The sequence below is a fragment of the Glossina fuscipes genome, unplaced genomic scaffold (genome assembly GCF_014805625.2).
Source record: "Glossina fuscipes isolate IAEA_lab_2018 unplaced genomic scaffold, Yale_Gfus_2 1, whole genome shotgun sequence".
NCBI lineage: Eukaryota > Metazoa > Arthropoda > Insecta > Diptera > Glossinidae > Glossina > Glossina fuscipes.
In genome coordinates, this window is record NW_023998415.1 from 41761226 (window position 1) to 41777204 (window position 15979).

A 15979-nucleotide genomic window follows, 5' to 3' on the forward strand; every position below is an offset into this window, starting at 1 on the left:
ATAATAAATTTTCTACCGATTTGATGCAAGATGCAGTCGGCGAGCAGGTATTAGCTACCGATTCTTATTTTTGTGATATTGATCCATCGGAAGATCGTTTAAGCAAAATTCAAAGTATTCAAAATGTGGAAGACTCTTTAAAACTTGAAGAAGCTTTGGCGAGACGGCAAGAATTTCGGTTAAAGCCATTAACGCAAGATAAGCAATATTTAGATACGGATTATAATCAGATCTTTAAAGCTAACTTGAATTTGTTAAGAGATCGAGAGCGTGTTGATCAACTTCAAACTATCACTTGTAATAACAGTGTAAAAGATGCGACGAAAAGCCTTGAAAGCCCTTCAGATTTATTATTTTCTCGTTTTCATAAAAATGAAAATAAATGCGGAAAGACCGATAATTCTCTTTCCGATATCGTCTTAATGGAACAACTAAACGACTTGAAAGATAATAATGAAACTGAAATTGATGAGGAAGAGGCAGCGTTGGAAACTTCTCAACATGTTAAGTACGGTTTCGATTCCGTTGCTTTAAAGCTGCCTACAAAATCAGGGTGCGTTTTAATGTTTTAGTCAATTTTAAGGAAATCTAGTTAAGAGCAAAATTTTTCTAAACTGTTCGAAATTGAAAAAATGTAACGCACGCACAGACCCATTCAAAAATATACCTAATCAAGTAATAGAACCATTGCTCCACAAGTTAAACCAAACTCAAGTATCGTCAGTCTGCTACAAGTGAATGTAGTCCTAATTTCATAGCATCAATTTCAGGCCAAAAAAAAACATACTTTCTGTACTCGTCAGATGAAATTCTAACCTCACAAAATTTAATTTGCGATCCATTTAGAATAACATTCGTTCACGTATTTCTTTTAGGCAGATACACTCTAGATGATCACATTATGCTATTGATATATATGGATGCTTCATATGCCAAATCGATTAACTCCGTAAAATGAGAGGTTGAGAAAAATGACAAATTATAAATAAATAAATGGTTTATTATTCAGTGGCCAAAACGATTTGGTCATTTCGTGGTGTACAGTTAGAAGCCAACGAAGTGCTTTGATATTAAAATTTAATAAAATTCCATAAATGGAGTTAAACGATTTGACAAGTGAAGCAGCCATATTAGGTTTTGGTTTAGGAATACCTTACATTCGGTAGAATTTTTGTAAAAAGCGACTGTTGCTGTACAAGTTTTCTCAAGGCTTCTCAACAAATTATTCACGCTTACATACTAAGTAATGTTTACTTATCTGTTTATGATAATAAATTATTTGAAAAAAAGAAAAAAAAAAAAAAAACTGGACAAAAATTAGCCTCGAAAGGATGTGTGTGTTAGTGTAATGTCTTTTTTATTTATTCTAATCTTTACCAATGGACCGTAAGTAGAGAAGGTATGAGAAATAATTTCTAATATTACGTAGGTAAAGTATGGGAAGGATTTTCCTTCCACGCTCAACATTCACACGTGAGGTCGACTTTTTACTCTCACGATATCGAAGGAAACCAGATGTCGAAATACAGTTACGATAGCTATCGTTAAGTCTGATGATGTCATTCGAATTCGTATTTTCGACTCGTAATACATTTTTATTTATCATTCCGTCATGCGACGGAAGAAAGAAATGTAAAGAAGATGAAATGCTTTAAAAAACAACAAAAAAATCTATATGAAAAATTTTAAAAACTTTGGGAAAAATAATTTGAAAAAGAAAAGCTTGTAACCAACCAACCATATATTAACCAGGGTCAATTAATTGAATAAATCTCTTTTTTAAATGGCTGGCTTAGTATTTCTTATTTTCCCATCAATTTTGAATTTCTCTTCCTGAACGCTAATCAAATAACTCTTTAGATGTCCCTGCTATAGACTTTTCATACTTTATTCAATTTTTTCAACTAGCGTTCTTGCTTAAACTTATTTGCTCATGCATAAATTTCGCCACAGTCGCCTTTACTGCCACATGCATTCACTTTATTGTATTTTTGATAATGCGAAAATATATCATTACCAAGGTATCCACTAAAGTTCTACTTTTACCCATTTTCAGCCAATCTCTTTGTCATTTCCTTTTTTGCCATTGTAAGACTCTGTTCTTTGAAGAAAGTTATGATTTACTTGTACAAGTATTTTCAATTTTGGTTGTCAACGAGACTAGGGAGCCTTCCTTTCCATGTCTATTTGCTGCATCGAATATGTGCTTTTCACGACAATAATTTAATTTTCAAAATACCCATTATCAAAACGTTTGCAACGCCTAGAGAGACGCATCAGAGAGATACACCAAAGTATATATCAGCATCTTAATCAATATAAGAATGTCCACCGGTTCGTCTGTCCATCTGCGTAGTGTCTGTTGCAAACATTTTCCTGGGCGCAAAAATGAAGCTATCGACTTCAAATTTGGCAGAAACATTGCAAGTTCTTGCACATAGGTTGGTATGGTGAAAGTGGTTCGAATCAGTCGAAGAACAGGGCTACAGCATCACGTAAACTGAGAACACCTATGTTTTTGCAAAGGAATGAAAAATTGGTTTTATGCCCAGTACTCATAAACTAAAAACGTAGAAAAATTTGAAGGCATGTTCAATGGGCGATGCTGTAGCATTTGCGTATAAAAATATAAAAAATTGACCATGCCTACCTAATATTGTAGCGTATCAAAGTTTAATTGTTTTTTCAATACCTTTATAAGGCGTAGACGTTCAAAAGCCCCATTAAGTATGCAAATCGTTGGCTAGTTTCAAACTTGGAATGCACCTGAATATGTCCGCCTATTCGTCCGTCCATCTGTCGCTTTGCGCAACTTTGTAGTGTGTGTGGTAAACATTCTCTCGTTAGGGAAAATGAGGATATCGCCTACAAATTTACAAAAGAATTTGGCGGTTGATCTAAATTTTTCAAAGGACACGCCTACAACGCCCACATGCCTCTACTTTTATTTTGAAAAGAGAGAAAACCAGCTGCGCCCATTGCATATTATAGAGTATGGAAATTATGTCCTTTTGTTTGTTTTGTTTTTTTTTAGGATAACGATGATTGGTATAAGAGATTCGGTCTTTACCGAATTTAATTTTCCTATTTGTTTTTCTTTCTTAATTCGCAAAGCGGATTTGAAAGTCATATTTCCTCTATACATTGCCTCTACATAAATTTAGATAGTGAACACACTGCGAGTTTAATCGCACCATACGACGAAGATCCAGTAATATAACCCTTCCATAACACGATAAGGGGATTTTTGTTTAGAAAATTACGTTAAGCACTGTAAACACACAACATTTAGGAATACTCTCAATTTTACTATGTTCAAGACAGTGCTATGCATGCGTGTATGTATGTAGACATCGATTTTTACACACTATACCACTCACGATATAGGGCTCATTAAGTTTATGCGGACCTATGCAATATCCAGAACGAATTGACGTAGACCCACTTCTTACTATACCGAAAATGATTCTGAATCAATTTAAACCTGTCCATGTGTCCCTCTGAGGTCTGTCCATGCATTTTTGTGTTTAAGCACCCTGGGGCAATTTTTAAAACCTCCTCTCATATAATCGTTCCTATGAAAACTGAATTTTTTTAGGGTAAGAAGGACTAATTTTCAATGTTCAATGATGAAAACTGATTTCTAATTATAAATTGAGAGAGAAATCAACCTTACCAAAGATGGATCACGTAGGTCTATCTTTTGGATACCATCGCATATGAGGATATTCAGGCTATGTAAATCCTTAATGTTAATGTTTTATTATGAAATTTTGTTCGACGTGAAAAGTGGACTAAATTTAAAACAGATAGGTGTATTTTTTTGCCTCCGACTTCATTTCTCATGAACATTAAAGCTGTTAGAGCAGGGTTTAATTTTTAATATTTGATGATAACAATTAGTTCATAGCACCGACTGAACAAAAACTATTTTTTAGACCTCAAAATATTATATATGAAAATAGTAGATGTGCAAAGAAAAAGCCCTTATATGGAAAGAAAGTTTAATTCCCAATTTTTTATAACGGAAACTGAAACGTAATACAATTTTTAGGAAGCAAATTAATTTTACTAAATATGGATCATGTTAGATGAGGTTTTCGATATTCTCCAATATGCCCGCTTTCAGGAGAAGTAAGTCATTGCATGAAAATAATGTGTATTTTTTGGTGTCTTATTAGCATAACGAGTAAGTAACGAGTAAGTGGGGGAAGAAGGGCGTAGGGCATCTGATTGTCGGCCTTGTCCTTACTTGCTTCCTACTCAACTTGCGTTCATTTGTATTTTGTGTTGTAAAACTTCATTTCTTCGGTAGCAATTAGTAATAATTTTTTATTTTTCAATTGAAATTTTGTTAAATAAGAATTTGGAAATTGGAGGATTATTAAAAGGAATGTACATTAAATGAGGTAACACAATAACAAACTGAAGTAGCCTATGTTGAATTCAAAATTAAAGTTTCTTATATGGAATTAAAAAAAAAAAATTCTTGTAATAGGTTTCGGAATTCATTTTTGTATGCACTTCTCACGTCTCGCATAATACATATTTACCGTGATATAGGACGGTTACCTGCACTTGTATTCACTAGAAATCATACTCAAATATTGGGCCTTATTTATTTAGGGGCATCCGATCATTGCAGACGAGATCTAGAGACGAGTTAGCTACTTCTTGCATACTGTGTGCGTGAAAAATAAAAGACTAAAATTAGATTTGTGGATAAAGGTTTGCTCTCCTATTGGAAATTTTAAAAAATAGATATGGGCTTTTTGTCATATTACTATTCTTACAGTCCAAAATACTCCCCATCCTCATCATAAGAATTAGTAATGTGCGCATCGAAAATGAAACTTTCAGATTCAATTTCAAAATTTTCAAAGTCTAGAATGATTTTTAATATATTTTCTTATATAGGAAACTATGCTTTTAGCTTTTTATCATATTTTATTTGATATGAAATAAAGTTAAAATCATTTACTTAATATCATTATAAAACACTAGACAAATTCTCATTTTCAATGTCGAGGGTAATTGTCTATATTGAGATGATAATCTTCGATGTCGACTAACTTGTCACGAGCAGTGGAATGGCATTAACTTATTTCGACAATGAATGGTCATTCTTATCTTTGCTTTCGAGCACAAAATTGCTATCGAGAAATGTATTGACAAGGAAACTAAGACAATAAACTATATATAGATAACTCATAGTTAACCAAAAATTATTAGAGAATTTTGTCGTTTTACTCTAAACGAATAGTATTCATTGTGCTTTGTCCATCTCCACTCAACAACCCAAAAAAAAAATGGTAGCTATTAAAAAATTTGGTCTACGACGAGGATAACATAACCTCAGCTTTCTTTATTTTTTTTTTTATTTTTTTTGGGAATAAAACTATTTTTTAATTTTTTTTTTTTTTTTTTTTTTTGTTTAATTTCAGTATTGTTATTGAAGATTTGCCTTCAGAGATGAGCACGTCTAGCCCTATAGTGGACAGCGTATCGGCTAGTAGCAGTAGTGGCTGTAGCAGCTCGGGCTCAATTTCAAATAGTTCTATGGATGCTTCAAAAGTCGTTATAAAGCCGATCGCGAATAATTCTTTGGCCTGCAATGCGATATCTGCGAAATTAACCGAAATTGCTGAAGTGGCGGAATCTTTGGACACTGTTATACGTGATATACAGGACAATGCACTTTGCATGGAATTAGAATCTTCTGATGGAAGCGCCGACAAGAAAGTTGGCACGCCAAGGAGTAACAGTAGCGAGGTAAGATAAATTTTTTTTATTACAGCTATTTATTTGATTTATTAGTTCAAAATTGCCTTGAAATATATCTTTTAGGATTGGCATTCACGTTCTACTGAAGATGATTCATTCGTTACCGCTTCTGAAGGTAATTTTACACCTTTTTCTCAATCATCGTCTTCGTATCGTACGGCTTCCGGTAGAACTACATCTTCGTTTGTTAGTTGTGATAAAAATTCATTTGATGCTGATGACGCTACATTTGTCTATGAAATGCCCGAATTGACTTCACCTTTAAATACTTCCTTTGAAAGTTCCGAGCAAAGTTATGTGTCAGCGCAAAATCGGCAAACTCAGACAACAATACGACTTTCGAAAGAAAAATCTGAAAAATCAACAATCACGTTTACCGATAATAGCAGTCAAACACTTAATGAATTATCGGATAAGCAAGAAGTGACAATAAACGCGATAGAATTAGACGAACAAAATATTATCGCGATGAATGAAAATGAAAATTTGCGTAGTGAAAGTATTACACCAACGTTAGTGCAGCGAAAAGAAATTGATAATCTTTTGGAGAATGCTTCAATTGAATCGGAAATTGAGCTAGAAATATCGGCTATCGCTGATGCTCCATCAATGGCAGCGCTAAGCGAAATACGTCCCCTTACATCAGTAACGCCAGAGGTGAGCTTATGTTCTATACACTCGTCCGTAGTCGATGAACCGCATGTTCAAATACAGCAGCAGCGCTCTAACAAACCAAACGCTAATTGGCGCCGCAGTAAATATTATGAGAACATAACCAAGCAAACTATTAAAGGCTTTTTGTAATTCATATTCATTAAATCAATAATAATCATAATAATAACTATAACAAGTTAATGAGTCTTTAAATGCTTATAGTAACAATTAACATAAAGCAGTTTCTTCCATTTTATTTATATATATATATATATATATATATATATATATAATATTTAATAGAGCTTTCCTTCATTTCATTTTTATTTATTTATTTCTTTTTGTTGTTTTTTTTTTATTTTTTGTTCAATGCGTTCAACAAATTGTGAAATTTATGTTGACTTAGAAATGCATGCACCCTTTTCGATATAATAGTTTTCGTTCCAACTGCTTTGTTCAATTGATTGATTATATTTATTATAAATAATAAATTTTAATTTTTATTTAATCTTTTTTTTTTTTTTCTATTGAGAATTCCAAATATCATATAATGAAATTTGCATTTATTTTAGTCAATATTTAGTTATAAGTTTTTTATGAAACTTGAAAAAAATTCTTTTAGAAAAAAATTAGAAAAAAAAAAATAAAAACTTAAAATTTACAATTAAGTTTAAACTGATTTTTTAAACCCATTAATCACCTACGTCAGCTTAAGAATAATAAATCTTGCTTGATACTACAAACAAGTTACACATTCTGTTAATCGATTCTGCTGATTAATGTTTTTCATTTAAGTGAAGTTTCTTTTGCATACTTCTTGGCTTAACTTTAAAGACGTTTAAAATGCAATGCATTTAAAGAAAAAAATTCGTATTAATCAAGAAGTAGAAAAACAATTATGGGAACAACAACAATTTAAAGAAAAAGTTTTTCGATAAATGATTTAAAAAAGCATATTTTTTTTTTTTTATTTCTCTTTTCTCTTTCAACTTTCAAAACGTTTTTTAAAACTTTTTAACAAAACCAAGGGAACTATTGTATTATTTCATACAAGAATAAGAATCTCAGGCACTTGTGAAATAATATGATACATGCTTTCCATTTTAGCTTTGACGTTTGTTAAGCTATTATTATATTATATAACATAATTGAAGCGACTATAAAAGGTAATCGCTAGTAATTGTACTACCGATAACGGCCATCAGATGTTTCTCTAGAAAAGAAATTTTAACATTTTTTGGGTTTATGCATCTTCAAAGTTTTATCATATATATGCTATTTATATGCTTTAATTCTAATGGGGCGAATAACTGCACTTTTGCGTAATAAATGTTGTTTTTTTTTAAATCTACTTCACCGCGTATATCTTCGAGTTACCCCTATTTCCCTTGATAAGACCCTTAAGGAGTGAGACATGTTTATATACGAGTTTTATATATAATGTGCTGAAATCCTACAACGAGTCATCTGTCTGACATAAATATTTAGTCATAGAAAACTTCGTTCGCATTGCAAGGAAAGAAAATCTCTAAGCATTTAATTGCGAGTTTTTCACAAAATTTGATGATGTGATGACAATTGATCCTCATTACATAAAGATGGCCTTAGAGGTCAATCTACGCTAATTGTTACGCATTAATTTGATTGATTGCATGATTGTTCTATTCTCATATACGAAAAACGAATTACACGAATGAGAACTTGTGGCGCTCCAAAGAACGCTTTCATCCATTTAAAGTAAAAAAAAAAAAAATAAAAAAATAAAAAAATTGCAGGCTGACGTCCTTTGCTTACATTGATTTACAAAAGAAGAAAAATTTTTTTTTCTCAGTCACCAGAAGACTACTTGTCCCTGAATACCTGATTCAGTTTTAAAATTTCTTTACCGAAACAAGAAGGTGGCGAGCTAAAACCTCGCCCTCTTTTCCTGGCTTCGATAAATTTAAATCACTAACAAAATCGTGGGATTTTCATTGAGAGCAAAAGTGTGAATGATTGGACCCACAGGTCCCAAATGTTGTGTCTGACTGGCGAATCTATTTTTCTCTCTTCTGATAGTGCGTCACTGTTTATATCTCCATTCGCTGACACATTCCAAGGAGGCATTTGTATCGGCTATTGTTCGCTGCAGCAAGTAGCCTTTATAACAGATTCTAATTTATTCCAAGTATTTTTCCCAAAGAGCTATAACTGTCTATTCAGTGATTCTTTAATTTTGACCAAATCAAATGGAAGCCGCCAATGGCCTATGACGTGATTCCCTTACCCAACTCTATCAGTGGTCTAACATATGTTGAACAGAGTGCGTTCGGCATTCATTGTCTCTCCTCTTGTCAAACCGTAAGCTCGGTTTCTTAACCTAAATAGAATTTGCGCTATTTATACAAGTGCGAAGTGTTTTTTGTTATCTTAAATACAAACGTAAAACAAAGAGCAGTCGCACGCAAGTCCAAGTTCCTCAGGCGAGTGAACTCGTAGTTGACTTGCTTTCGCAATATGTAAAAAGTTTATTCCTTTTCGAATTCAGCGTTAACATTCACATTCGCATCTTTCTAACCAAAATGCTGTTAATGAGTTTTATTGGAAAGAACAATAAAGAATTTCCTAAAATCCTGCATCTTTCGTCTCGCTATTTGCCCTATGAAGTTCTTACCTGTATTTGAATTGAATTGAACCGATTTTATATGTTCTCTGGAGAATATACTTTTCATAGATATATCACTTTAAGTGCAGTTTTGATCACCTGGTTACGATGATGGCGTATAAGCGCAGCTACAGTAAATTGTCGATCGTTGAAGGCATAATACTTACCTATAATCACCGTATGGCGGATAGTATTTAAAAAAAAAAATGAAAGAGAGGAATAATTTATTGCTCTGTAAATGAACAAGATCGATTATAATGTTTGAGATAATGTTCTCAGTATCTGAAACGGTTGGTAAATGAGAAAAAGTTCGTTAGAAATTTTGTTAAAAATTTGGCAACGTTAACGGATAAATTATACTATTAGTGCGAATGCCGTGTTGGGTTTCAGCTGGATGCTGTGTATTATAAGAGTTTTTGAATCAAACAAATGCGCCACAAACGACCCAACAAATTTATGCGAAATTTATGCGAACAAACAAACCGGAGGCAATATGTCCAAAGTCATGATGACACCGCATAATAACGTTCAGCCTCATGTGGCAAAACTCGTTTACGCAACTTTAGCAATATTGGACTTGAATAGGTTTAAGGAGTCAACGCCCATCTGAAAACATAATTTGCGTCATTTTTCTATGCATACAAATGTCGAGTTTCAATATTGTGCCCCTCGCGAACACTAACAATCGACGAATCATGTAAGAACGCAAGGACGGACGGACGGACGGACGGACGAAATGGCTAAGTTTACGGTATATGAAGAGCATTCGTTAATTTAGAATATATGCGTACAATCCCGGATGCATACGCTTCGCTTACAGTTACAAAAGAAAATCGTAATTAATGTGCTTCCAAATCTAAATTGGCCCCTCCCTATAAGTGAGTGGGAGAAGATTTACGTTGAATCTTTCAGATTTATCATTTCGAGCTGAAAAAATAAAGAAAAAACTTTTTTAGCAAAGTTTTTGTTAAATGTGAGCGAATAAATTAATCAGTTGTGAGGTGTGACTGGAGGTTCACAACAATATCGGCTACGAGTTACACATTAGAGTTTTCTTTTTTATTTCGTTTTCATTTATTGAGTGTGACTGCGGGAATTTATTGAATTCAATCTATCATCTGATCAAATAAGAGTTATATGCCAAATTTTAATTTATATCATCATTTTTGCTATCGCTGTCGAATGTTCACACACAGAGAGACAATATACAGTCAGTATTTGGTATCGATGCAGAAACGTACGCTAATTAAGAATATATATATATATATATATGCTTTATAAGAGTCTGATGCATATTTCTGAATATTACAAATGAAAAAAAAAAAAAAAAAAATTGAAAGTAAATCTCGCATAATGTTATCCTTTCAGATGACGGATATGGATGGTGGATATGATAAATAGGAAATACTTACTTATTGCTATTTTGGTTATTTGGATTTTCATTTTTATCGATATATCTGTTTGTTCGCGTTATGTCGCTTCGCTAATACAGCATTTATCGTTTAGATGCCTTGGTGTTGGTCTTTAGTATCTCCATATATTAGTTATGCAGTGTTAAAAACCGCTTGCCAGGAAAATATAATTCGATATGTATGTAAATGTATATATATTTTGTCTATGTTATGCTGTATTGTGTTTGTTTTCGATTTGTGCATTACCTTAAGCGCCATGCGTTTGCGTGGAACGTAAATCGCGTCAAAATAATCGTGACTTACGTATTCAAGCATGAGAAAAAGAAAAAAACAAGAAGAAGGCAAACAGATCAGCACTATTATGTTTCGTTGCAAACGTAAAAGAGTGCAAATACAATAATTTAAAACATGTTAGTTCTATTCGAAGCGTTGTTAAGTATCAGTAATCGGCGTTAAATTGAATGCTATACGAGATTAGTATTGGTTTAAAAAAAAAAAAAAAAAAAAAAAAAACTGAAATCATAATACATATAATACATATATATATATATATATATATATATGAATAAGAAATAGTTGATTTTTTTATGAAATTTTTTTTACTTTTTAAAAAGTTTCGAAATTGTTGCAAACATTGCATACACAAATACATATAAACTGTAACACCATCTGTTTAATTATGTAATCAGCTCAAGTATCATTTTGTGGGTAAAAGCAGATGCGCGCTATTTACTAAAAGCTTTTACCCTTTATGGTGTCGAATAAGCGAGTGTTTTTGTTATTGTTTATTATTATCATTATTATTATTATTATTATTATTATTATTAATGTATGTATATACAAATGAAAAGAATTAAAATTTAACGCCAACATTTTCAAATTTATCATTCAATTCAATTTGAATGAAATTTGGAATTAGATGTGCAGCCAAACGAATCCAATGTACATATGATGCTGTCGGCAGTTTATTATAATAAACGTTCTGTCAGTTGGTTGGCCATATAAAAAAAAGTGTGCCACAACTTTCGCACACCGAAAAAAATGCAAGAAAAACAAAAAAACAAAGTGAATAAAAAAAAAAAATAAATAAATAAATAAAAAAGATAAAGAAAGAGAGAAAGAGAGAAAGAAAGAAAAACAAATCATTTGCAGTCAGCCAGCCAGTCAGTCAGTCAGCTAAAAACACTTAACCAGTCAGTCGCCAGATATACTACTCCGTTGAATAAACATACACAACTATATGGCCTTTATATCTTTTGTTGTAAACGTCCCCTCTTATATCGCTTACACCCTTCCATTAACCAAATATTCAATGAGTCAGTTGTGATTTTTCATCATTTTTGGTGTTGTTGTTGTTGTTGTTGTTGGTGGTGTTTTCTAATATTTGTTTTCCTCTTTATATTTTATTATTATTATTATTATAATTTTTTTTTTTTTTTTTTTTTTTTTTTTTTTTTTGTATTTCTTTCATTACAATCAATTTTCTCAACGAGAAGAAAACAACAACAAAAAAAGCGTTGAATGATGATTTCTTTTTTGTTAGTGGGCTTCCAGACTTAATTGACGGTTGCTTTTCTACTGATTTAAATCACCAAACTGCCACACAAACAATACAAACACCAACACCAACACTAACGCCAATCACTTAGTGTGCCTCATTCATTTATTTCGCTTGCGGTGTTTTCAACTTTAGCAAGAATATTTATTAGAAGAAGCAACAGCAGCAACAGCAGTAACAGCAGCAATAGCAGCGGAATTAGCGGCAAGCACGTATTGTGTGTGAACCTACTCAAGATTTACTGGTATCTATAGAATTATATTTATCGTGTTTTTTTTTTGATTTTTTCAGTACAAGCAACTGAAAGCAACGTCATCGCAGTACATCACATTAACGGCATCATAGTCACTTTTATCATTGTTTTTAACATGAATTTGTTTTCAAATTCATTATTTGATCACTATCGTGAGAGAAAAAAGATACAGATAGATAAATAAAGAGAGAGAGAGAGAGAGAGAGAGAGAGAGAGCGAAAGAAAATGAAGAGAAGAAAACTTGAATAATTTTGCCGGTTATTTAATTGTTCTTAAACAAATTTATGCCCCCGTACACCTTTCCTGCAGTAAAATTTGGATTTAAGTTTGCTCTTAACTCTAAAGAACGCATTTCTTTCAAAGCCTTATTCACTTCATTGAATTATATGTGGAATATTCTTAATGGACAATCTCCAGTACGGAGATTATGTTTGTTCACAAGTTTTCCTATCTTAAGAAAATTTATGCCCCGTACACCTTCCTTGCGGTATAACTTGGATATACTTTGCTCTTTCGCTCTTCGCTCGCATTTCTTTTAAAGCCTTATTCATTTCATTGAATTATATGTGGAAATTTCTTAAAGGACAATCCAATAAGGAGATTATGTTTGTTCACAAGTCTTCACCTATCAATAGTAAATTCAATAAATAAAATTTAAGCAATTATATGCTAAAAGATCTTTATATATACGGCTCCAAATGTCTTGTTACGCTCTTTGTTATTTTTCTTGGCTTTCTTTGATGAAATTTTACTTTCATTCTTGGACAGTTTATGACCTCAAAATGATGACAATGATAATGATGATTTTTATTTAATTTGAATCTCAAGATTCTATTAAAAGACGTTCAAGAATAAAATATAGCATTGTATCTATCGTTTATCTATCTTTTGGCATATAAGGTATTAGTTAGGTAAGGATGAAATCATTAATGGAGCCTAAGCACTGCACTGTAAATGCTAGGAGCAAATGATGAGAAAGGATCCAATTAATAAATTAAATGCTTCGTCTGGAGATTACGTTGACCGAAACTAATTTCTTTTAATGATATTTTGTCCCGGGAGTTTTTAATGAAGCATATCTTACCTTACTTAAGGATTATTTCAAGATTTACTTGTAAATCATTTAAGATTGAAATTGAAGTAAGGAGAAGAATCGGCCCTATATGCCATTAGATGTTTTCATTCAAAATCGAAATGAAAGTCTCCTGCATCTGCTTCTTCGATATGCGGGCCAACGTTCATGAATATATCAAGAGTTATACATTTGGCAGATTTGATTTTAAGTTTACTGTCAGCGCGCTTATGAATTTGAAGAGTGAAAATTGTTTCCATTAAAACTAATTTGAAACAAAAATGCGAACTCGACCTATACGAAACTTTTTAATACTCAGTAATTTAATATACGAAATATTCACTTCACTAAATATCGAGCCAGCAGGTTTCACGGGACGATTGTAGAAATTGAAAATCGCAACTTTCTTAGGCAATTGCGGGCAGAGTCATTTTGCTAAATGTTATTGAAAGTGTAAAGCTTTCAATTTTTCGAAAATTGAATAAGTGAAATATATTGTCATTGTATTTTTGTAGGCGGATCAAGGCAAAGCGATTGTTGTGGTGTCTTGTTTAAATTTCATTTAAGATAAAAATTGTGATCGAAACTTTTGTTTCTAGATCGTATTTATGGTTTTAGCAACCGGAAGAGCTATAGAATATAGATAATTACTTCGATACCTACCACTAACGATAATTAAAATAATGTATGCCTAACACTTGATTATATATTTCAATGCTTCATAAAGTTTTAATAGGTTTAGCGTATTCTAGGCGATAGATGTAAAAACTTTTATTTAATTAAAATGTATTTAACTACTTGGCATGAAATGAGATGAGAAAAATCAAATCATTGCTCCGATATTAAGTTTATTGAAATTGTTATTGAATAACAAAATAATTGAATGAATTTGGTTATGACAGAACATTAACATGACTAAGAATTTAATCAAGCGGCGAAAATACAGACAGAAAATGGGAGAGAGAAGCAGATACAAATTGCGAGAGAGAAATGAGAAAATATATATATATATATATATATATATATATATATATATTGTTACCTTTTTCTACTTCTCTCTGTTTTCCTAGGTACACAAGCATTTATTTGTGTATATAAAGCATTTTTTGTATGTTAAGAATGACCGGAGAAATCCATGCACTGTCAGGCGCTAATAACAGCAAACCTTTTCTTAGAGAGCGATGAGAAAGTTGTTGCCTGTTGCTGCAGTTGTTTATATCGCTTCTCGTGGTCTTTTCCTTTAAGTTTCAATTTAAAAAAAGCGAAAAGAAGTTTTTTGCGCATTTTAATCGTGCTTAGAAGACTAAGACCATTAAGATCATTTTAAAGCTAGAGACAGCCAACAAATGCTCTTACTATATATATGCGCTTAAGTAAATGCAGGTCGTGAACGCGTATAATATGTTATGCGAACGATCGCGACTACATTTAGTCTCGTCCATGATACGCGTGTGTAAGGTACGAAAAACGCGCAAAGTTGTAAATGTATTTTTTTTATTTTTGAATAAAAAAAAAGATTTTATTAAAAAAATTTTTGATATATTTATAAATGGTTAAAACGAAAATGAATCAATATTAGCAAAAAAAATTATTTATAAGCAATTTCTCAATTGTTTTCCAAAAAATTCAAATAAAGACGATTTATTTATGAATTTTTTTCAAACGTAAGATACAAACAATATATATTTACATATATATATATATATTTGTGTGTGCGCACTTATTGTGTAATAGTGTAATCATTTCTTTCCTTTTCTTTTTTTTTTTTTTATTTTTTTTTTTATTTTTCTTTTACAAAATAGAAAAGAAAAGTAATTCACACCTATAACGTTTCTTAATTTTTTTTTCACAACATCGTGAGAACTTTGTAAAAAAAAAAAAAAAAAAAAAAATTTCTAAATTACTATAAAAATTATGATTTATTAGCATTAGGATTAGCGCGAGTAGAAGATGTTTAGACACCACCTGGTTCTACGCGTTGTTTACCTTCATTTGTACTTAAAACGTGAAATAAAAAATTTGAATAGAAAAACACTTGAACATAAATATAAATTAAAATTGTGTGAATAATTTTTATATATTTTTTTTAATTTTTTATAAGAGATATTTAAGTGTTCTCGCTGTTGTCGTCTGCGTGAGCAAACAATGACTGTGCGTACCAGTTCGCTGTTTGTCTATGACCTCATTTATGCGTTAATTAAATACATATTTGATAAATTTTTACAACTAAAACAATAACGCCAGTAATGTAATTAATAAGTAAGAATTTTAAAAACACAAATGCTTACATTAAATATAGCGCCTATTTGTCGAACACTGTATTAATGGATATTTTCGTCGGCATTTTTAAAAAGAAACTGCGCCACCTCTACTTATAAGTGCTTCATGTCTTTGCTAAATTATTTAACGTTACAATAATATGCTAGGCTTAGTTAGTAGCATAGATAGAAGAGTCTTCTAGAAGAGTTTTCTATCTTTAGAAGATCTATCTATATTTTTTCTATCTATTCTATCTCTAGAAGAGTCTTGTAGAAGCCTTCTGTAGAAGACTCTTTTTTCTTTTTTTTTTTTCTCTTCTTTTTTCTTGTTCTAAGCCCTTTTT

The 15979-nt window shown here is 31.6% G+C and overlaps 1 protein-coding gene across 9 annotated transcripts in view; it reads left to right on the plus strand.

Annotated features, from left to right (window-relative positions):
* LOC119645211 (titin) overlaps positions 1-15979 on the plus strand; it is a 152221-nt gene that overhangs the window by 18041 nt on the left and 118201 nt on the right. For 8 of the 9 annotated variants that reach the window (XM_038045238.1, XM_038045236.1, XM_038045243.1 and 5 more), the window contains 2 exons: positions 5445-5772; positions 5848-6441. In XM_038045238.1, coding sequence (XP_037901166.1) covers positions 5445-5772; positions 5848-6441 — 922 coding nt within the window. Of the gene's footprint in view, positions 1-6; positions 554-5444; positions 5773-5847; positions 6442-15979 lie in introns of those variants that run through there. The other variant, XM_038045245.1, reaches the window with a different exon arrangement.